Raw genomic sequence first — 24,528 nt, forward strand, 5'->3', positions numbered from 1 at the left:
CGACCAGAAGTAAAAGTCTGAGTAAGGCAGCAATGAATGAGTTGATGGTTCCCAATCTCTACATACAACAGAAGCCCCTAGGTGCAACACAGCATGGACCCAAAGCTAACTGTCTTTGCCTGACCTATTCTGCCTCCACAGCACCCAAGGAGAAGTGAAATATCACCAGTTTGAAGTTGGAAGTGATTGGACTATGCTGCAAGACCTCTGAGGAATTTGATAATAGCATATATTTTGTGATAGCATCAACATTCCCAATCACGTGAGGCATCCATTCCAAAAGCACTTTTATTTTTGCACAAAACTAGAGATTTGGAAAAAAATCATCAGGGGAGGCATGTCAGGATAGAATACGAATAAAACAGAGATAATGTCTAAGCTGCCTTTTAGTATAACTGACCATAGAATACTATTCAGGTGATAAAATTATAACAGCAGTGCTTAAATAATCCTGTACTCGGTTTGCAAAGATGAAGAAGGCATAGAAGGTTAAAGAACACTTTTATTCAGCTTTTGCTCTCACAGTTCTAAACAGTGAACGTAATTAACAATTCACACATGGTACCAGAGAACATAGTCCTGGTATCAGTGAAATGTCTAATGTTTAAGGCACTGAGAGTAGGAAGAAAAAAAGAAAAAGACATAACATGGATTGCATCAATTTAATCAGAATTTGAATCTATTATGAATATGTGCTTGCTATTCAAATGCTTAAAATTCCACAAGCTACATTTGCAAACAAGTGTTTATACAGTTTCATTAATTACTGGACCGGGAATCGGTAGCTCCCCTAGTTGGACTTAAGAGCAAGTATTGCTTTGATTTGGAGTGGAACAAACTCTTAGCCTACTAAAAGAAAACAAGCCACAAATTACTCCAGCTATATGGCTTTAGGAACCTGTATTGGGTTACAATATAGCAAGCAAAGTTAAATAACAGCATACAAGTGCCATATACTGTCCTCTTAAAGGGAGCAGTTTTATAGTATAAAAATTAGTTCAAAACATACTAAAGACAGGGGTTTTTTGTACAAACATTTTTACAAAACTGAGTTACTCAAAGAAAAAAAATTAAGAACATTTTAAATATGAATCACTTTTTACACATGGTATGCATAAAATTACTTATCTTGATGATATAAATTAGGAATCCTACAAACTTTTTAAAGCTGGCATCCATATACTATTGAAAAGTACACATCAGAAGTGCTGAAATGTTAGTTCTGCAAAAATTTGTGAAAGTCAGATTTACACTTGCCAAACAGATAGACAGGGACTTGGGTTCCTAAAGGAGCCACAGTGACCTCCCGTGGCCACTCAAGAAATCCCTGTCAATCTTTTTTTCGTTTTTGAACATGACACTCCTCACAAATGCTAATAAATTTAAATGGTACAATAGTGGCTCACACTTGGTCCATCTATGCTAGGAAACAACAATATTTCTACTTTAGATAATTATAAAGGAACGAAGCCTTCACACAGTCTAGCACCTGGTCACAGAAACAAAGTCATGTTTCCTCTCTGATTTATCAAAGCTTGTTCCAGAAGAGTTTAGAGAACTGTTTCCTGTAGGTCAAGGAGGTGGTGTTTAACACATGTTCAATATTAGGCTCCCAAGTACATAACTTCAGCTTTTGGGAGAACAAAGGAAGGAAATGTAAATTGATGCTGTCTGACTCGAAGTCCAGACAAGAACACAGAAGAAGTTGCACAAGACATTTTAAATGTGTGTCAAGTTCATTGGTACACAAAGCCCCCAAACGTTTTAAGAAGGAACCAAGTGTAAGAAAAGAATCCAAAAGTCACTTGGGTGCCTTCCTCAATTGCTCTGAAGGAATGTAACAAACAAGAAAAAATATTGTCTTGTGTGTCATGAGCAGATGAAAAATGTGGGAACAACACAAAAATCACAGTAGTGACTGTCTCTCATCTGCAGCACATTAATCAACACTTACATTCTTCTACTGCTTATAAATCCTCTCTGTTATAGCCAGCTTTCTTTCTGTTAAGTGACTCTTCTGTGTTTGGTGCCAGCCATGTGAAATACACCTTCACTGGATCAATATTCCAATGCTTGTGAAATGACACTGGAATTTGGTGAGAAAGGTAGTCTTTTGGGTAGTCCATTGGCCTTGCCTACGATGGAAGAGTAAAACAAAAAAAATCCTGTTACTCACCGATGCAGAATACTTTTAGAACAAGGAAGTATCATAATTCAGTGGGCTCTGTATCACAGCAAAGCAATGTGACATTGACAAAATATACCAGATGATAACAAAGGGGGTTTTATGTTATTCCATTAAATCAATTGATAGGCATTATTTAGATCTTCAACTCATGCTGCAGTCGTCATGCTCTGAAGTACATTGATATTAAATGTGCCCTATTTCTCAGGATTAAATGGTCACTGTCACAGCAAGTGATAAACAGTGTGGTTTGCACTGCATTTAAATATACAGTTTTGGTTCAATAGTGACAAAACCATTTTAAGTAATACTCTCTTGCTCCTTCTCTTAATGAGAGTTGCCAGCACTGCTGGTAGGATCCTAATAAGGCCATGAGCAGGCAACTTACATGAACTTTGATGATTGGGAAAGCTTACCAAGTGCAGAAAACATTGGAGTGTGGGAAAACTACAGTGCTATTCTTTATCAGGATGTATCAAGAGAGGCAGAATTAGAACCCAGAATTACATGATGCAGCTGACTTCCAAGCATGTTTCATTCCTTCTGACAGTTTAATGGTACCTAAGTGCATCATTATACAAAAAAGCTGTGGCCATCTCTGGTAAAATAACTAGATTTTTCAATATTAAGTAGTTTTTGTAGAGAGAAATGCATGAAAGGCACACATTTGATATTTTCTAGATGTAAAATACAAGAAGAAAACTGAGTGCTTTGGATACTGAATACTGCTTTGATGGCTAAGCTAGTAACCAACTGACCACTGCAGGCTCCACATACTTACGCTGGTACTAAGGAATTCCACATGCTATGTGCTTCACCCAGTTCTGTACACACTCCACTCATCAAATGAGGCAACAGAATTTCACATTAAGAAATAGGAGTATGTATTGTTGTTGGTTTTTTTTATTTTGATACAGACACCACAGAGTGTTTATTTTTCAAAATTCCACTGGAGAAATCAAAAGGGAGTTTATCTCCCTCCAGATTTTTGGAAACAAAAAAATATACTTTAATGAACATTTAGATTTCAAAAATCCTAAGAATTTAATTCAAATAGAGGCAGTTTTCAGATATCTGAGAGCAAAGATTTTTGCTGTTTTAAAATCCATCAGCTTTTTAGTGAGCAATAGACAAAATTCAGGTGTTTTGGTAATTCTGAAAGAAAGAGAACAGCTCTAATAACTATTATTTTTATTACATTGCTCTCTAAGAATCACGCTGCTTTATAGGTGGTTGACCTTAAGGTGTAAAGTCCTTGAATCTCTTCTTAGGCTTTGTGAAATCAATTACTGTAATTTTTTTTTTAAAAAATTTTTTACAGTAGAATTTGTATTTCATATTCTACAAATTTTGCCCAGATTTTTCTATTTTTAAGGTAATAATCCTGCCTACTACTCAACATGGGAAGGTTCCTATCCTCTTTAAGAGCCTCTTCATGTCAAAAGCCTCTGGAACAAGTTACACAACATGTATCTACCTTAGCTTGTAGCACAGAGGAAGCCAGTAAAGGGAGCAAACACATCACAGATAATCTAAGGATAAAAATATAGTTTCTTCTGTTTCATAATATACACTCAATAGTATTTTGGATTCATTTAGTTCAAGTAATATTGTATATAGTAATATTTCAGTCATATCTTCAGAAAATAACTTCCTGGTTGACAGAAATTCCTATTCTGGTGTTCTCATTTTTAAAATATTTGCTGCAGACCACTAGAATTTGCAGAATAAGCACACTCAGTTTTTATCCAGTAGTCTTCCCCCCAGCGTTAATTTTGGTTCAAGGTATGTTAAACAAGTATTTATTATAAGCAACAGTAAAGAGGAATCACAATTCAAGTGTCATTTTCTGTGTGGAAAACCAAAATGCTAGGATTTCACTCTCAAAGTGCTTCAGTACCAAACACACACCACTAGGATTACAAGGAAGTGCTCTGTTTGGTTGCACCAGGGACATTACTACAAATGTGTAAAGGGAGTTCTTTCTGTTCTTCCTGACTCTCCTTCAGTTAGGTGGGTGAGTTGTTTTGCTTGGGTTTTTTAAAATACCTATGCAAGTACAAAATATTCAATACCTGTTGATTTTATAAGGTGCACTACTTTCTTAAATGAAAGGAGTAAGTGACAATAAGCAGAAATAAATTAATTTTTTATATGGACAAGGAATTAAAATATTCAATAGTGCATTCTCAGTCTTTCCATTTCTCTAAACAGTATGTAATCAGAAAGAGAATCTTAATATCAGAACAAATGATAATTTTAATAAACTTTTCCCTTGCACTAACAGCTGCTTTGCATTACATAGCAATTTATTAATAACTTTCAATTAGCCTGTTATCAGTTTACATCCAGGTACACGTCTTTTCACTTTTTAAACTACATTGACACCTGAAAACCACCAAGCACTACAACTGATTTACATGCTGATTTTTAAAAGAACTTGTGCACTCTTTGGGAAAAAGTCCTAAGTGCTTCTTCTCTTTAATGCCACGGGAGGAAGGTAAAGTGTTTATCTGGTTTACAAGGCAGCAAATCTCTCAGGGACTCGGTGCACCATGCTTTCCACTGTGACACTATGGTTAGATTATTAAATATTCTGGAACACAGAATTCAAATCTATTCCAACCAACTTCTCCCAAACTGGAGAATATACTTTCAAGAAAATTACGTTTTCCAATCTAATTTGCCCTGTGCTAGCACAAGGGAAAAAGATCATATTTGCACCGTTCTTCAGAATTCACCAGAAAAGCAACAGTTCTGGGAATACTTTTACATTTTATATCTTCACTGATGAGATATTTCATAATAGTAAACACTGAATCAATAGAAAAATTGGATAAATAGAAAAGAAAAATTTAGTAAAAAACTTCATAGTCAGTTCTCCATGACCAGAAGAAAAAAAGTATTGTGGTGTGGGTTGTTTTTTTCTTTTCTTAAACAGCATACCACAACTATTCAAAGCATGTGGGTCCTAATTCTATTTTTTTTTTTCAAAATTTCCACCTCTGATTGCATTTTTTATAAAATGTAGTCATAAGGTAACTGAAATATCTTATAAACAATTAAAGCAGCAGAGCAATCCATGCTTTGATAATATTCTCACTTGCTTGATCAAACTTGTTCTGGAAAGAAATGAGGTACAGCAGCAGCTACTTGGTTACCACTGGTACACATCAAGTTTGCAATATTTACAAGTCCTGTTTTACGTGTCTACTTAAAAGAAGGAAATATTTTTAAAATACTATTAAAAATAACTCTGACCTGATGGAAGAGTGGACTATGTGTGATAGGGATTCCTAAGCCACTGAAGCACATCCCAAGGACCATGTCATCGGGTGCATCCATGCTGTAACACCGGCATTTACTAGCGAGGAGTTTCTGAACAGCTACTCTGCTGAAAACCATCCTGAACAAAACAAGCACATGAAACAAATAGGACAGTAACTACTAGAGAAGTCAAATGATTGTAATTAATAAATATTGCTAAATGATATAAAACTGCCAGACAAAACGTAGCTCTCCGATACAACTCATCTGAAATATCAAAATCTGAGAAATCAGTACTCACAAGTACTGCAAAAATCATTCTCTGTAAGAGAATTAGTTTATATCATAAAATTAATTACACCAATTATGCCAGTTGTTGTTACTCCAACAACTGCTTAGCTAGCTACCACCTGTGCCACAGCTAATAATTCCCCCTAAATTGCCCAGGGCTTTAAAGGGATTTTCTCTTATAACTCAACTCAAATGTATTGTCCAGTTAGTTATCATGTAGCAATTAAATGAAAAGAACTCTAAATCTGAAATGTCATTCCTTGAATCCTCTGTTACACAGAGTTCTCTCTTTAAGTGAAAAAATGTTCCTTGAAGCCATTACAAGGCTCTTCTGTTCATCCTAACTTTCTTGCTCATCTAAATGTCAAATCAGAGTCTGGAGCTCTGATCACTATCACTAAAATAAGCCTTCAATAGACCAGAAAAATGATGTCTTAAATGGAACAGCTGAGTAAATATACTCTTGTCCAGCATTCCACAGCTGCCTTTTCTGAAGTTACATCATCCACTCATTCCAGCCAGAATACAGGATACTTTAGTTACTACAAGTTACACTACAGAGATTTACCACATGATGATCCTTCCCTTCACACTGGGACATGGCAAAACTTCTACAAATGCTGTATGCTAAGGCAAAAATTCTGATCTGAGATTGTCAGATTGAAGTTATAGAACACTCCATCACTATCATTGCAACTTTGAAGATTGCATGTACCATAAAAAGAAAAAAAAAAAAGAGGAAAGCACAATAGGAATCTGTAGCTCAGTATGTGGAACAAATAGAGAAAGAATAAGCTAGAGCATTGGGGGTGGAGCAGGGGCTAGAGTTGGGACTTGAGAGCAATGTGTTGCTACACAGAAGGTGAGATGTAAATTGCACACGTCTGGGGCATACACTTGCTAGTTGATTGTCTGGACTGTGTCATTTCAGTTATATGGAATTCTTCACTTACAATGAACCTTCTTAAAATTAGTATATATTTAGTATAATATAAATTATGGTATAGATGGATGATTTGTACCTTTATCTGCTCAAATCTGAGAATAACCCCCAAATTTCCACATCTAGACGACAGAACAGAAACTAAGAGATAAACACTAAAAAGATATATAGGACTGGTAACCAAACATATCAGCACCAGTAGAAGGCTTGTTTCTCAACTCAAGCATAAAAACCTGCTTAAGTAAGACCTTCTGCACCTATGCAAAACAATGACAAAGCCAGACAATCAGTTTTTACCTACTCATGAATGGATAAGAATCCAGTAAGTTATTATAGCCATTAATTTTCATAAAGACACTAAGGACATTCAGACATCCAACACTACTTGCTTTAGACAAACAATATGGACAGATCACAGGCTTTAGGATTGTTCTTATTGCAATGTAAGTCAATCTGAAAGTTCATATGTAGATTAATTTAAACCAAATTTTGCATACAGTCATAGGGACCTGTATGCCTCATGCATGACATCAACCCACAATAATCTCTTTCTATCAGAAACTGTTTTCCAGGACATCAGCATCAAACTCCTTGCTCAGCCACCTCTCCATGAAACACAGAATCATTTAGGTTGGAAAAGACTTTTAAGATCATCAAGTCCAACCATTAGTCTAACACTGCCAACTCCACTGCTAAACCATGTCTTTAAGCACCCTATCTACGTGACTTTTGAACACGCCCAGGGATGGTGATTCAACCACTTCCCTGGGCACCCTGTTCCAGGGCTTGTTAAGGCTTCCAGTGATGGATCAAAGTCATTGCATGAAGTTCAAAACCTGAAGAAGAATCATGATCATTTTCCTCCATGCTTGGACAAAGAAAGAGAACAGGAATGAATATTTTCATTACAGCAATTTATATCCCCAGGTTGCAGGCGAAAAAAAGCATACAGCACAACAGTTCAGACAATGATGGTACTTTAAGCCACTATCCCAGTTGTCTCTGCTTACTGCACTTTGAATCACATTGTAAGATGGTCTCTGAGTACACAGAATGAAATCTATCAGATGAAACAAGGCTGCATTATGTGTATCAAAATATGTGGTGCAGGTAACTGATAATAGGCACCCATTTCACAGGACCAGTAAGCCACAACAACCCCTTCTGAAACATGTATGCTGCTCAGCACCAACTGTTTTGATCTCCAACTCTGTCCCAAATGGGCAGCACTACTTCTCACTAGCTAAGACATTTGGGTCTTGGAGCATCATTACATTTTAATTGTACTATGAAACATCACTGTTTCTGTTGAAACTGATTTGTGTTGCGATGAAAAACATTTGCACTCAAAGCAGGGACTGATGTAGATCTCAGCAGTTCAAACAAATTACCCTCCTCCACCAGTGATGTAGCTGTATCCTCCCGTTCCCAAGCCATAACCATAACGCTCCCCAAGAAATACTGGTTCCTTTGGGTCATAGCAGCTGAGTAATTTCCGGAGTCTGAAGATACTGTAAGAGGAAAATCCAGTAAAAAACCATGTAGACATTCATTTTCAAACAGATGCTGCTAGGCTAAATGGCATTCTAGGAAATAGCACAAAACTGACAGGAGAAATTCTACCAAAAAAAATTATACAAACTGTTAAACAGAAATTTATGATGGTTATTATTTACTGTGAGATAGGACTACTAAATTGGATCAAACAAAGAATCAGGTAGCTTCCTTAAAATACTTCTCTGAAGCAGGAAAAGCTTCTCAACAAAACTGAGCCTCAGCTCAGAAAGAACATGAAATAACTTTTTCCAAACAATGGTAAGATCTTTGCAAATGACCTTTTTTCTCCAGAAATTGAAAAACAGAAAGGTAGATTTAGTTATATGAATACTGCTTTATCTACAGTTATAGCCTCTACCAAATTCTTCTTTGGTCACACGATTTAATGTGAAGTGTTGTCTTGAAACATTATTCTCATGCTCACGACCATGAGATCGCTGTGCCTTACTTCCCTCACACTGCAGTGTCAGTTTTCAGGTGAATGGAATCTACTTTTCTAACAATGACAAGTTCCTGGACAACAATATGGGTGGCTCTGACAACTGACCCTACCTTATGGAACCTTTCTTCTTTGCACATTTCTGTGAGGAATACATCCTAGAAAGTGTATTAGCAGATGACTAAAACCGATCAGCTCAGAGATACAATGAAGAATCACAACATGTAATCATATTGAGACTGCATTATTACATAGTAACACTAATATGTAGAGTTTTTATCAAGTTACAAGACTACATTGGTTTTAGTATCAGTCAAGGAATGAAGGTAACAATTTTTGTCACTAAAGGAATATAAAGCTACATAAGTAATAAAACAGCTGTATCTTAAACACAGAAGAGATGAATATTGCTAAAACTCCCAATGACATGAGCAGTGGTGATTCCTGAAGTATTGCAATGTGTACCTTATCAGTGTGTCATCATCCACTACAACTAACCACGGAGTTCTGGGAGAGCTGTGATACAAAAACCTTTCCAGAATGGCAAATGTTTTCCCACAGTGACCTAAATGAAAAGAAATAACAGAATATACTTAAATAAAATGATATTTTGTAATGAACAATTATTTCTGAATTAAATAAATATTTTACTGAACTATACGTAAGTATTTGGAAATGACTGCCAAAATATTTGAGACACGAGTTTAAATTACAGACTTCTTTGTGCTCAGTTGTATATGTACAAATTGTTCCAACACAATCATTGCTTTCTTTGCAGAAACACATTTTTGAAGAATGTTGAAGAATGAAAATTCTTTGATCTATGGAAACCTGAAAAATAAGCTTTATTCCAGCTGTCCTGTTAAGCTGCTGGACAACACTGGGCAAACTGCTACTACTAATTTAGAATTTATGAATTCTTAAAATAAGGGGACGTAAGAGAGAAACATGTTCTGAAAAATACTCCCAAGATATTTTCATAGCATTTCATGATGCAACAGGCAGGTCCATGGCTTTTTAATAAATACTTAAGTCTACATTAATCTACCATACTCATCACCGGCAACTCAGGTCCTCATAACTTTCTCCAGGGAAAGGTCTGAGCATTTACCACAAGACTATAATAAAGCGGAGAGGTAAAACAGTTGAGAAGTGAAACACCCTTGTTCACATGAGCAGGACAAGAGAAACAAGCTTCATATTTCTACTGAACCTTCTTTAGAACTCAGAAAAACCTAATTGCATACAGTCTGTATTCATCTAGAATACAGCTGATTGTCTAAAGTAGTTATTGCTACCAATATTACAATCACTAAACAATCATTAAAAAATGATAGGATGATATATTTGAAGCTACTTCCAGTTAAAATATTCTTGAGAAAATTAAGTAACTCTATGTTTAAAAAATTAAGGCAGTCCTAGTTTTGCTAATTTTCTGAAACCATGAATGTTTACAAATTTAATTACAAAATTAATATATAATACCAAGATTTCTATATTATATCACAAATTACAGACAAAAATAATATTAGAACAAACTCAGCACAGCTTGTTTAGTTTAGAAAACCAGTAGCCCATAGGTTCCAGTGCTCTCTCCAAGGCAATGCTCAAAGGTGAAACGTGGAAGGTCCCTTCCCCCTGCTGTGACTAGAACTACTGGGCATGGCTTCTGCAGGTGATCCACACAGGCCCTGCAGGTCTGCTGCCTCCTGAAAACACTCTACTGGTTGCACATCTCACACTTCCCCTGTGCAAACGGAAACCCCTGCCTATTTTATCTCTGCCTCTAAGAGACGTTGTGGAGGATAAAAAAAAAAACCAGTGCAGCTGGAAAGCTGAAAATAATCCAGAGATCCAAACAGTTGACCTAGTGGTGCAGATAAAGCTAACAGGCCACAGCTTGGACACGCCTAATTCAGAAGGTAATAGCCTGTAGCAGAGACTTTAAGCCTAAGAACAACAGATGAAATAAAAGAAAAAAAACTAAAATTAATAAACTCTCGGAGGACATCATATCCATAGCTTTTTTCTATTCAAGCAAAGTAAATTAATTTAAACCCACATTATTTGTCACAAAAAGGTCTTCCAATCTTAACATTTAGGTTTTGTGCTTAAATCAAGGTATACTAAGCACAAGCACATAACATTTGAGTACTATATGGGAAGTAGTTTATGCTCAGTAACCAGCTGACACCATCTGAGGTCTTTTGAAATAAATCTATGACTTCTGCTACTATTGATGATCTTACTCAAGATCATCAATAATAGTTACTACTCCTACCCTGAGTAATAACACACATTTTTGACTCTTGGAGTGTATTAGTGTACCATGCTTTTGTACTCTTAGTATTTACATTTCTACTAAAAAGAACATTCTACCTACACAGATGAACTGCACTCTCCACCCATTTCTCATGTGGCAAAAGCACTCTTTTAGTTTGGGCTGCACAAATGTGCTAGAGAAATACAGAAATTCTAAATTATGTACTATTCATGAACTACATGTCCTCCATAAAACTCACCACATTTACACAGTTATTTAGCCAAATTGACAAGTGAATAGCTCACCTCTGTCAGTATTAGGTACGCCCAAATCTACAGTAGGAATGGAGATGTCTGCATAATCACTGTAGTATTCAATAAGGGCAGCTTCTCTTTCCCAAGTTTGCTTTACAACTGGTACTGCAAAACAATTGTTGCCATTGAAGCACAAGTAATTTGATTACAGTAAGTACTTGATCAAAACATTTGTGCACCTTGTTAACTGACATATTCCTTTGCATGGTAATGAAAGTGCCGTTTCAAATACAGCATCGTGTTTCAAAATGCACATTCTTTTTTCTTTTCTACAATATTTAGAGAGAAACAATTTTAAATCTTTATTTAAACTTAAACATCAAGACAGTTTTAGTTACAGAATAATAAATTTTCTTTTAAAACACGACTACAGTTTCATTCATATTACATGGAAAACTGATGTTTACATTTCTGCTAACCAAAGCATGGAACTCATTACTTTCACACTTGCTAGTGGTAGACTTTATAGCACACATCAGCATGAACACCGGAGACCAATCATTCTTCTGGTACTGAAACTGTGGCATTTTAAAAACAGCACATCAAACTGTAGGGCACGTAAAATAATCTGAATCAAAACGAGACCAAATGCACCTTTTGAAATACTACAGTTGTGTTACATCCATCGTATCTGCCAGCAACATCATATTAATGCTCAAAAGCACCTGTCTCTGGAGACACACTCACAGAAGGACATTTACAAACATGATACAATCAATTTTGATCCCATGGAGATGCTGTTCAAAGGAGGACTGCTTAATGTCTCTCCAGAACAGCAATCCTTCTATTATTAGTTTGCCTTTTCACATAAACATTTAAAATTGACCATACAAAATTCTAACAATGATGCTATGAACGTTTAAATTATATACAGAAGTGAATAAATCACTAGTAACACACACACACACAAAAAAATAAGCCACATGCCTGCAGGGTATTTGGAAGAGATCTATGAGATTAAAATAATGATTTTTTTCCATTTAAAAAATTAAGTGGTCAGGACTTAGAAGAGCAACTACTGTAAAACACTGTGCATTCTGCTGTCATTGTCCGTCTGCTTTATATTCTTTGACACCACCCAGGAATCAGCAGTCAGGTCTTTAAATGGAAGAAATATTTATGCACCTTCCCTTTGCAGCTATATACCTCTGATGCTTGTGAACAGCTCATTTTAGCCCCTTGCTGCAGTCATGTATGACCTAATTTGTTCTTTGATGCTGTACTGGGTTTGTGTGGCAAGGTTTTGGCAGCTGGGAGGGCTACAGGGGTGGCTTCTGTGAGAAGATGCTGGAAGCTTCCCCTATGTCCAGTGGAGCCAGTGCCAGCTGGCACCAAAATGGACCAGCCACTGGCCAAAGCAGGGCTCATCAGAAACAGTGGTAGTGCCTCTGAAATAATTAAGTACATGATTAAGAATGGGAGAAAAAGAAAAACAAACAACAAAACCTGTGCAACAGCAGCTGCAGGACAGGAGTGAGAATATGGGAAAGAAACAACTCTGCAGATATCAAGGTCAGTGAAGAAAGAGGGGGAGGAGGTGCTCCAGGCACCAGAGCAGACGTCCACCTCAAGCCTGTGGAGGACCCATGCCAGAGCAGGTGGATGCTCAAAGGAGACTGTAAATCTGTGGAAGCCCATACTGGAGTAGACTCCTGGCAAGACCTGTGGACCCATAGAGAGAGGAGCCTGCAGGTTTACTGGCAGTATTTATGAGGCCAAGGAGGACACACACCAGAACAATCTGTTCCTGAAGGACTACACCCCATGGAAGGGACCACACTGGAGCAGCTCGTGAAGAACTACTGCCCATGGGAAGGACTCACATTGGGGAAGGCCATGGAGGACTATCTCCTGTAGGAGGGACGCACACTGGGGCAGAGGAAGAGTGTGAGGAGTCCTCCCCTGGAGGAGGAAGGAGCAGCAGAGATGTGTGATGAACTGACTGCAACTGCCAATCTCCATCCCCCTGTGCCACTCAGGGGAGACGGTAGAGAAAATCAGAAGTAAAGTTAAGCCTGGTAAGAAAGAACAGGTAGGGGGAAGGTGTTTTAAGATTTGGTTTTATTTCTTATTATCCTAGTCCAATTTGATTGGTAATAAATTAATTTCCTCGAGTCAAGTCTATTTTGCCCGTGGTGACCATTAGTGAATGATGTCTCCCTGCCCTTATCTCGGTCCAGGAGCCCTTTGTTATATTTTCTTATATTTGCTGCATATTTGGGGAGTGACAGAATGACTTTGGTGGGCAGCTGGCATCCAGCCAGAGTCAACCCACGAATTTTTTAAATGAAGGAAACATTTACATAGCTTCTCGTTGGTACTACATAACTCTGATGCTTGTGAACAGCTCATTTTAGCCCCTTACTGAAATCACAGAATGGTTTGGGTTGGAAGGAACCTTAAAGATCACCTGATACCAACCTCCCTGCCGTGGGCAGGGACACCTCCCACTAGAAAAAGTTGCACCAGCCACCATCCAACCTAGTCTTGTATGCCTCCAGTGATGGAGCATCCACACCTCTCCTGGGTAGCGTGTTCTGGTGTCTCACCACCCTCATTGTGAAGAGCTTCTTCTTTACATTTACTCTAAAGCAACACTCTTCTACTTTGAACCCATTAGCTCTTGTCAAATCACTGCAAGCCCTTGTAAACAGTCCCTCCCCAGCTTTCCTGGTGGCTCCCTTCAGATACTGGAAAATTTGAATAAGGTCTCCCAGAGCCTTCTCTTCTTCAGGCTCAACAACCCAAACTCTTAGTCTGTCCTTGTAGGAGAGGTGTTCCAGCCCTCTGATCATCTCCTTGGCCCTCCTCTGGACGAGCTCAAACAGATCCATGTATTTCTTGTGTTGGGAGCTCCAGAGCTCGTGGTGGGATGTCATGAGAGCAGAGTAGAGGGGAAGAATCACCTCCCTCAACCTGCTGCCCATGCTTCTTTTGATGCAGCCCAGGATACGGTTGGCTTTCTGGGCTGCACTCACACAGAAAGTGTCTCATGTTGCACTTTTCATCAACCAGCACTCCCAAGTCTTTCTCCTCAGCATGACTCTCAATCCATACTCCACTCCATCACCTAATCTGATGTTTGCTGCCTACTTAATTGCTCACCTTCCTCTATGCTGATCACAGAGGGACTTAAATGATTTATTATTCTTGACTGACCAATAGTCAGTTTGAGAACGCTCAAAATAATTGAAAGGTAACTGTTAAGATAGAGTAATAAAAGCTCAGTGCACTAATGGAAAGGCTTTACTATTCAGAAAAAAATCAACTTCATTTCTGCAGCATTGTGCAATGCCCAATACTGCTTTTAAAGAAGTGTAAAACTGCTCACAATTTTTTCATTAGAAATCTAACACGAATTCTGTAATAAAATCCAGGTTCCTATAACACTATGGTGTTTTGAAATGCAAAGCCAGGAATTTCACAATGCATTAACTCTACCTCCAGTGTAACAGAATGTGGCCATTACATCATAGCACACTGCATAATAAGGCATTAATTGGCAGAGAATGCCATGTAAACATTTTTCTTCCAACTCGAATAAGAAAACAAACAGGGAGGCAATTAGTTTCTTATTTTTGTGGAAATGTTCTATTTAAAAATAATGTTTCTCAGAAGAACAAAACCAGAATGCTTTTAGAAAACAAGGTGCCAGTACAGAAGCATGGCAGATATACAAAATGCTTCCAATCTTCACCTGGCAGATGTACCTGTAAAGGCTGTTCTGCCTTTCTCTGGCTGAGGACCTCAACCATAGTAAGGTGCTTTGACATAAAGAACTATTTGCTATTACAGATTGAGCTTCTTGGTTTCTTTAGCAGAGTCCTCCTTTGTATAAATGGAAAAAAAAGTTCACTGAAGCAAGGACCTGAGTATCACCTCAGCTAAATGGTCTAACAAGGGGGCTACCAGTAAAGTGCTTTTCTCTTTTCCATGCATGTTTGATGGAAGTGTCAACATCCAGACTAATGCATGTTGTAAATTCAATCCCACAACACTTCGTAATTTATAACAACTTGTATGTTCCAACTAAAAAAACTACGTTACATTTCACACTAGCTATTGATGCAAATATTTATCGACATGTCCTAATATTTGTGATCACACAGAAGTTTCAACATACTACAAAGATATTTATAGAATGGCAGCTCTAAGCTCTTAAATATATTCTATTTCTGCTGCTTTGAGAATATTCACACATTTGCAGTCTTCAGATTTTCTTATATAACCATATACAGTATGTGTAAGAAAGAGATTTGTATTTGAAGTAAATTCTGAAGTAAAATTTAGCTGCTCTTGCACATCAAATTCCAAGTCGTAATGTTGCACTAATGTAGTTTTTGGCATACAATAAAAAAATGACTTACCAGGTAAAAAGAGCTCTCTGAAGCTGGCATCCATTAATCTTTCAAAATCTTGAGTAAGATTATCCTCTATTGCATAACACTGGAAGCTGTGAGGAAAGTTCAAGAATTTTCCTCAGTCTTCAACAGGTGTTTCTTGAAGGATGTTTACACTGCCTTTTGAAGCCTCATGTTCTTTTCTGACTTTCTGTTGTGTTGTTGGTTTGGTTTTGTTTTCTTTTTTGGTTGGTTGGGTTTTTTGTTTTGTTTTGTTTTGTTGTAATTTGTATGTAAGAAAATAAACATGGATCCAGAAAGGAGAACTCTTCAGTGAACTCCAGTTACAGGATAGTCAGTTTTGTTTTGTCAAAAGCTACTTTTAAAACAGCCTAATGATTAAGTGATTAAAATAGCAGACATGTGCCTTCATCAAGTGCAGTCTTGATGCACAAATCATATTTTGAAGAAAAAAGACAGGAACTGGCAAACAGCCTTCTGAATAAATCTAGAAGTGACAGAACCTACAGTTTTGGATGCTTTAGTAAAGGGAGACTTAGTTAAGAAGAGAGCTTTTACCTTCATCTTGTCCTCTGAAAACAGGTGTGGCAAACTCCCTCAAAAATTTGGTAGAACTACTAGTCATTACTTCATTCTCAAGATTTTTGCCAGTAAGCATCACTTTAAATTACACTTATGAATTAACTAATCCTAAGGGTGACAATATTATGTACCTGGATACAGGGCACACAAAATTCATAAATTCCTGGAAAGATATCCATTCCTGAATTTCCTTATTAATAAAATGTCTAGAAGTAGATTAGAAAGGACTGATAGGTGGCACCAAGTAGGTAGTGTCTTCTGTTAAATCAGTGGATTTGGAATTTTTTGTTGCAAGTTTGTAGACACTGGATCTACCTCAACTCAGCTGAGCCTTACTATGTATTAGCTGAAGCTGAGTTTCTCTTTGTGTCTTTATTTTCTGTGCCTCTAAGAAGGAAGTTACTATTCACTGGAGATATCTTGTTGGGCTGTGCCAGTTTTTTTTTGGGTTTTTGTTTTACCATGGGTATCATGGTTCTATTTTCACAGTAACTATCATTACTTTTGTAATACTACAATTTCCAGATGAAACACTCTATGGTGTTGCACACTTGGAAGACTCCCGATCTGGGCCATGGCTTGGACAAACTACTACAGATGACTAGATTTCTACAAGATATTTCTACAAAATTTCCTTTACAAGCATTCTAAAGTATATGTGCACATCCAATTGCATAGATAGATAGCAGCAATAGGACAGTGTAAGCTGCTCAGTCTTTTCCTGGAAGGGAGGGCAGGATAAAAGGAAGGAAGAGGGGAGAGACTTTTCAGCTTTCTACATCAGCCACCATACAGCTGCACAGCTCTCACTGCTAGTACAAGGAATAGAAGTGAACCAATTCGCTTGGGGAAAACACACTGAAGGATTTTAACAGCTGCTATATTAATTAATATTGCAACAGCTCTGATTTAGAACAATAAGCTATCCTTATGCATATTTGTTATCTAGATACTCAATGTCAAGATTTTTGCCAACCAATCACTAGTGATGAAACAAATGACCACAGCTTTTGTCTTAAATGTTTCACAGCACTCCTGGAGAACTCAACAGCAAAAAAAAAAAAAAAAAAAATACTACCTAAAGAATAAGTAGTTCACAATCCTGAAGCTTTCATGTTTCCCAGTGGACTCTGCAAACATTTTGTTCCAAGAGCTACACCGGCAGCAGATATAAGATTGTTTTTTAAATATTAATTTAATAAACTATATTGCACACAACTACTACCTTAACCAACCAACAACTTACTTCTGTCACCATGAAATTTCTGACATGTTTTTACAGCAACAAAAACATCTTCCTTTTTCACTGGCTCTCCCTATATGAATAGAACAAAAATGAATTTAAATTTCTCTGCCTGTGACATTTTTTTATAAGATATGCATGTCCTTATATATAATAAAACAGAAAATATCTTTTCATTGTGTAGTTTATCAAATAGATTAGTGTACTAGTACTACACTAGAAAGTACTCTTCTGTCTTGAAAGGTTACTAGTAATTTAAAATTCCTGAAATAACATTATTGAAATTTTTCCATTGTTTCCATTGATGCAGTATTCCAACATGAACTAAACCATCTATCATTAGGAAAAAAGAATGAATAGTAGGACTTGTTGAACTAAGAATGACTCAACTGAAAAAGAATATTTTCTTCATTTTCTTGAAATTAACCACTATGAGAACATGTTGAACTGCATCATACTTGGAAAAAGAAGCTTAAATGCTACTAAGAAATGCTGCTGCTTATAAATCTTTGAATTTTCTCAACTGTAATAAAATCATTTAACCGCTTTAATTTGTTTTCCTTTTTAGCCCCTAGAGTTTTGCTCTCCTGGAAGCATGGAATGCTTTTTGGCCTCTAGCAATACTTAACCCATAACATCATGAACGTATTCTCCTTGACGTGGAAGAGATGGGTCGCACTTTAAAGCGCCAAATACTATATTTTATCTTCAGCATGTTTTAGATTCCCATCTGTGAAAAAGGTTATCTATACTTCAGTATCTCACAGAAATGCAAGGAGAAATACTTTCTAGATTATGTGTTGATTAAAACACTGTGGTAGAAAAACCCATTAAAGCACATGCAATATTTGTTTGCCAGGAAATATCCTGTGCCAGGAAAGGCTGAAAGCATATTCAAAACCAGATAAATGCCAGAGCAAACTATTTTTTTAAAAAAAGCATTTAAAAATATTGTCTTAAGCTTTGAGATTTTTTTTTAAGTATTATGCATTTTAGTGTTATACCTTTACTATGCAAGTAGCATTTAAAATAAGGTACTTACACAAAGTGGCAAAAAATTACTGAATGTTGTTGCACAATGATCAGCCTTATAGGAGTTCACATCATCTGTGCAGAACTCGGGCACTGGAGTAAGATGTGGTCCTTCCCCTTTCTGCCAAATATACAGGGCAATCTATCAAAATGAAAAACATCTGTATCAGTAATGAAACTGGATAAAAATTCTCAGGACATACAAAGAATACATACTTCATGACAAAATCGGAAGGAAAACTGTAAAACAGGGGATGCTGTAGACCTGTCCCTTAGCTAATTAGTTAACTGCATACCTTACGTCTTGCTTATATTTCTAAAGGCAACTTGTAATATTTTTTCTGTAAAAGAAAGTCAACAGGAAGACAAGCTTTAAAATTTGTTTTGCAGCATTACAATTAGTTTCATTAATTTTATTTAATTATAATTTGTTTCACTGATGTTTTAGATGTTGCTAAGTAGCACTTATGCTAAGCTAAGGACTTCTCCGTTTCTCATGCTCTGCCAGAGCAGAGGTGCACAAGCAGCTGGGAGGAAGCATGGCCAAGACAGTCGAGCCAACCTAGACAAAGGGCTGTTCCACACCATACAACATCATGCTCAGTATCTAAACTGGGGGGAGTTGGCCAGGGGAGGTGGATTGCTGCTCAAGCATCAAACACTGGGTGGTGAGCAACTGCGCTGTGCAATCGCTGCAGAAACACAGATGATCTTGACATTGCAGATGAGTTCAATAAAGTACTGAAGGGAAAAACCTCTCTACAGGGAAGAAAATGCATAAGCACGAGGGGCAGCGAAGACCAATATTGTTGACAGTGCTTTGAGCAGAGGAGGAGGATGTCAATGACACGTAGCACATGCATGCTCCTGGTAAGGAGTGGCCAATAAACACACATACAACTCCAAGGTTATCTTTTTGCCTTGTCACCACATTCACGTTATGGGATGTAAGTGGTTCTTGACCTTGCCTTGTAGCTGGAAGACTACCTAACAGCAAGGCATGTGATTTCTAAAGAGCTTCCAAGTACATTTTAACACTGTATTAGTTCAGAATTCCTCCATGCAGACTGAATGTCTATCACATGAACCAACAGAGAAACAAGGCTCCTGCAGCTCAAAGAGCCTTTAACAATTGTAACGCAAGATGAATTATTTATGAAAGTTCACAATGTGCTAAGATTTCCCACTGAATAATGAAATCTTCAATAAAACCCCTCAGAATGGTGTGAAGTTATCATATTTCAGAAGGGAGGTTAGAATGCCATTTGAGGTTAGAGAACAGGATGACAGATTGTTCCTAAGACAATGGAAATGGATTTTTTTTTTATAAGACATAAAAAGAATAATCTTAATCTTAGTCCACTACAAATATGATATTAGATATATTAAAAAAAATCCATCATTCACCTTCAGCTTTTAATAAGCATCAGTGAATATGTTATGTATTGTGCAGTTAAAAAAGTCTGAAAATTATCTACAGATGAGCAGCAGCATGACAAAAATCCTTTACCATACTGGTACAGCAAGTCAGGCCTTCCAGGTGGAAAGTGATATAAATGTTATGAATTTAAGAAAGAGAGATTCAGAAAGTATTAGGGGGAAAAAAACATATATGGAGCACAATAAAATACCAAAACTAGAGGCACATGCTATTAGAACTCTATCAAACTAAAACATTTCTTAAATCACTTATCATCCTTAATAAATTTATATATTACACACAGACATTAAAAATCACAGACGATATATCCTTTGATTTGTTGTCAATCTTGATTCACACAAAGAGATAAAAATTATTTAAGAAAGAGAAAATGATGATTTATTAAAGAAATGAGGGGGAATGTAACTGTCTCTAGGGAGATACAAGACTGCAGAAAGATTAACTACATGGCTGAAGTAGGTTATCAATGGCAATAAACGGGAAATGTATGCAAAGAACTGCTAACAGAGTAAGAAGTGGATGGAAGTAATTTTGCCAGCTGAATCATCAACTGTTTTTCATTAAGCAATCTGTTGCACATAAAATAAATGTCTGCTAATTTTTTATTTTTTTTTTATTGACACTATGTATAGAGGCTTTGTCAATGCTGAGGTAGACTGAAATGCTGGGAATATATGAATGACTTTGAGTTACCTTACAAAAAGAAGATTAACATTTCGAAGCCCAAGGTCTTGCATTTAGAAAAATTAACAAGGAGGAAATGGCTTGTTGGCTTGTCTCATGTAGCAAAAATGAAAGGGGTCCAATTGTTTTTGAGAACTACATTAGTCAAGGAGAGGGAACTGTGAAAGAATAGTGTTGGCACAAACCCAAATTCATTTAAATATGCTACTGATTTATAAACACGCTGTAGATTTATGTTGGAAACGACAAGGTTTATAACCATTACTGAATAAAGATCTGGAACAGTAACAGTAGTTTTAAATTAGGTGTTTTTTTTTTTTTTTTTTCTGGGCTGGATTCACACTTGATTGCTGACTTTCAGGAGTTTTAAAAAATTAAAATGAATTCAACATCACCTATAATTACAGGTTCAAATTAGCAAGCTTATTCCAGATTCATCCTCCCTTTCCATCCTTGTTCAGGACTTCACTTTGGCGACAGTGCAATGAGTTTGAAAGCAGAAAAATTAAAAAGCTTCAGAAAAAGTAGCACTACTTTTGAAAGGAACTGGAAGTTTCAGTCAACTCACTTATTCTGTGAAAAACCTAGTAACCACCTTTTAAAACTTGCAAAACAGAGGCAAATAATTTCCAGACTTCTATGCTGCAAGTTGCAGAGTTCATTGTTCACACAACAGCTAAGCTCCTCAGACTATTTAATCCAAACTCCATCACACTTAGCTTTTAGAGTCTGATTTAGAAAGTGAGTGAGCTGGCTAATATCTGAGACATTGTTCATGTCACTTTATGCTTCATGAATTTGAAGTCTCTCACCTCCTTCACAGAGCAAGCCTTAGAAGATATTTTACAGGATACAACCATGTACACATTGATATATGAATGCAATTTTATTCAGGAATTCTTCTAGACTTGAAATATAAAGTATTACAATATTCTAAAGGAAAGAAATTAAATAAGCCATTGGAGTCAAATTTTTAGCAATGTCTGTGAAAAATCTGTTACTTCCATTATCATTTATCACCATTCAAATACACAGATTTGAGCAACATCACTGCTTACCTCATGCTTTAAGTCTATCGTAAAGTCTGACTTGAGTGGTTCACTTCTCAACTTCTTTGCAAGCCTGTATGTTTAAATATGAGGAAATTCACTCAGAAAAACATTTTAAAGAAAAAAAAAAATCAATCACCAGTATATACAGCAACATGTGGATGGTATTACTGATCATCTTAGAAAGGGAAAAAAACCCACCACCAACCCAACACTTCTGTATTTACTGCCCCAAGAAGCAATTTATATTCCTCTTTGACATGATTTCTTTCTTTTTTTTCATCTCAGCACACTGTGATGTTAATACTAGTTTTGAGCAAATACATTTTGACACACTCTCCCTGGCCAAAAAGAAAGTTCTCATCTGGAGTAGATGGAGAGTCTGGCACAGCAGATAACATTAACTAATTTTCAGCAGATTAAAAGCAGCAGTGTGTTTGAAGCTCAATACTGATCAGTGTCTCAAACCTCAGACAATACTCTCTTTTTGTGTATTCCAAAGCAGAGTACTTGGGCACCTTTAATTTATGAAAACATCAATCCTTGCTACAGCACGATGCATTCAACTTCTGAAATCCATGAACTTGTCAAATCTCATTCAAAATCTAAGCATCTAATCTGAAATTAATATCTAGGTTGTGTCTACAGCATAAGAAACACTTCTAGAGGGCAATCAGCCACTCTAAGATCCAGGAAAAAAACTGCTGTCTAATGGATAATATATTTTTTAAATGACAAGAGATGATACTGAACTAGTTGGCTTGGTTGAACTTGATGAACTTAAAGGTCTTTTCTAACCTTAATGATTCTATGATTCTAGTTGAACAACTAGTACTGGACTAGTATTAACTAGCTGACATGACGTTAATTTTTAGAAAGACAGAGTGAAGCAAATAAATCACGTTCACAGCAATGATACAGAAATCTCTGTTTGTACCTTTGACTACCAATCAATTTCTAAGTGTTTATATATAAAAATGATGCCTGGAATGTGTAGAATAAAAAACAATGGAATTTTATCAAAGGAGTATTTTCTGGAAGCGTACAGTGGGAGCATGAGGCACTGCAGGCATACCCAGAGCTAGTAGTGCATCACTGTGCCTGGTTGAATGTCTAAATAAGCACCTTAGATCCTCAAACTAAAGCAGATTTACAAGTATCAGCATGGATGCTGATAATATAGGCAGCGGCAGCAGCAAAAGCTCAGTGTAGGCTCTGCAGTCAAATCCATGAGGCCAGCCTGAACTGGCTGAGGACATCCCAATCTGTCTGCCACAGCTAAGATGAAATCAGCAGCTTCAGTTCAAAGACAACTCAAAATTAAAATTTGACTCTGCATAGCTACGTGATCTGCAGTACGACCTTCAAGTGTACTCCAGGGAAATCTTCATCTTTTACAGAAAATATTAATGCATATGAAATCATAACTCATTAAAATAATATTGGTGAGCATCTAAAAAAATTGTATAAATTAAACATTCTTAATTACTATCAATAAACAAGAAGTTATTAAAAATTCCATACTTACTTGTTAACGAGTGGAATGCTAAGTGCCCAACCAGCAGCAAAATCTGGAAATTTAAAGACTGTAGGGTTTTCAGCAAAGGCATAATGGTGAATTATTGTAGATTCTTCGTCATATAATGCTTTACCTAAAAACCACTCCTGTAAAGGAATATAGGAAACAATTTTGTTCATCTACAGCATCCTTTTAGTGAAGATGATGACTGCATTCATGCTGAATAAAGTAAACCTGAAAATAAAAACAAAGGAAGTGTATCGTTCACAATAATCCAAACAAAAATTGTATTTGGCAAGAAATGAAAATAAAGGCAGTTCTCTGAATTCAAATACACACTGTGCTTTCAAACTCTAGCATATAACCTGGCTTCTGCCTCTTCAATGAGCACTGAATCCCAGAATCATAGAAGGTTTGAAGTTGGGAAGGGGTCTCTTGATCACCTATTCCAAGCCCCTTGCTCAAGCAGGGTCAGCCAGAGTACGTTGTCTAGGACTCTGTGAAGTCATGTTTTGAATTCACTCCACAACCTTTCTGGGCAACCTGTTCCAGTATTTGGCTGCCCAGACTGACTACTGCCCAGACAAGACACTCAAAATCAATGCATTCAGGAACTTCATATAAATCCATTTTGAATTTCCATCTCTCTAGCCTCTTCCACACTAGAAGACTTAAAACAAAAAAACATTTTAAATAACTTGATCTTCAAAACAGTTACATAAAGAAGATGCCGAGTATGCATGTAAAATAAAATATTAAGTAGTAGTATTAGAGTTGTAAATAACAGTGTTGCTGGCTCTGCTGTATCAGAGAATAATTAACAGACTTAAATACTACTTCTTTAACATTACAGTCAGTTGTCTTAATCTTTCTGTTTAGAACGGACATAAACAAGTATACCCCCAAATTTATGCAGAATAAGGACTGTAATGAAGGGGAAAAAGAATATATGTGCATATATGTAATTTTAAATACATATATACATAAAACCTGCCTTTCAGGCCTACAAACAATGAATCAGAATTCTGAAACACCTTCATGGTCACATTATATCTTTGAAGTGTCAAGTTCTTTGCATTATGACAGTAATTCAGGTTTAACTTTCTCCTGACAATTTATCAGTTCCTGCCAGTTCAACGCTAGAATAAATTCAAAGTTTGGGCAACTGTTTTTTCACAAGAGATTCTCTTTCACCGTGCTCCCTCCCATATTTGTGTTTCCCCCTCCTTTAAAGGGGAAGCTATCAGTAACAATGAAAAATTCTATTAGCACAGTTCACACACAATATACAAATAATTTAGACAAAATTCAGGATGAAAGTCAAAATATACAAGCAAATATCCAGCCAAGAAACTCCC

At 36.6% G+C, this 24,528-nt stretch overlaps 1 protein-coding gene across 1 annotated transcript in view; it reads right to left on the reverse strand.

The window, feature by feature from the left end:
• Nucleotides 1-1,892: 1,892 nt before the first annotated feature.
• The window catches only part of B3GALTL (beta 1,3-galactosyltransferase-like), a gene marked incomplete at its 5' end in the record, with an annotated part of 51,343 nt that continues 28,707 nt past the window's right edge, over nucleotides 1,893-24,528 (reverse strand). The window contains 9 exons of the mRNA XM_008948121.1: nucleotides 1,893-2,135; nucleotides 5,447-5,591; nucleotides 8,078-8,197; nucleotides 9,148-9,247; nucleotides 11,251-11,364; nucleotides 17,449-17,518; nucleotides 18,488-18,619; nucleotides 21,661-21,724; nucleotides 23,180-23,316. Of these exons, the coding sequence (XP_008946369.1) occupies nucleotides 1,968-2,135; nucleotides 5,447-5,591; nucleotides 8,078-8,197; nucleotides 9,148-9,247; nucleotides 11,251-11,364; nucleotides 17,449-17,518; nucleotides 18,488-18,619; nucleotides 21,661-21,724; nucleotides 23,180-23,316 (1,050 nt within the window). The remainder of the gene's footprint in view (nucleotides 2,136-5,446; nucleotides 5,592-8,077; nucleotides 8,198-9,147; nucleotides 9,248-11,250; nucleotides 11,365-17,448; nucleotides 17,519-18,487; nucleotides 18,620-21,660; nucleotides 21,725-23,179; nucleotides 23,317-24,528) is intronic.

The sequence above is a fragment of the Merops nubicus genome, unplaced genomic scaffold, assembly GCF_000691845.1.
Source record: "Merops nubicus isolate BGI_N331 unplaced genomic scaffold, ASM69184v1 scaffold11149, whole genome shotgun sequence".
Taxonomy (NCBI): domain Eukaryota; kingdom Metazoa; phylum Chordata; class Aves; order Coraciiformes; family Meropidae; genus Merops; species Merops nubicus.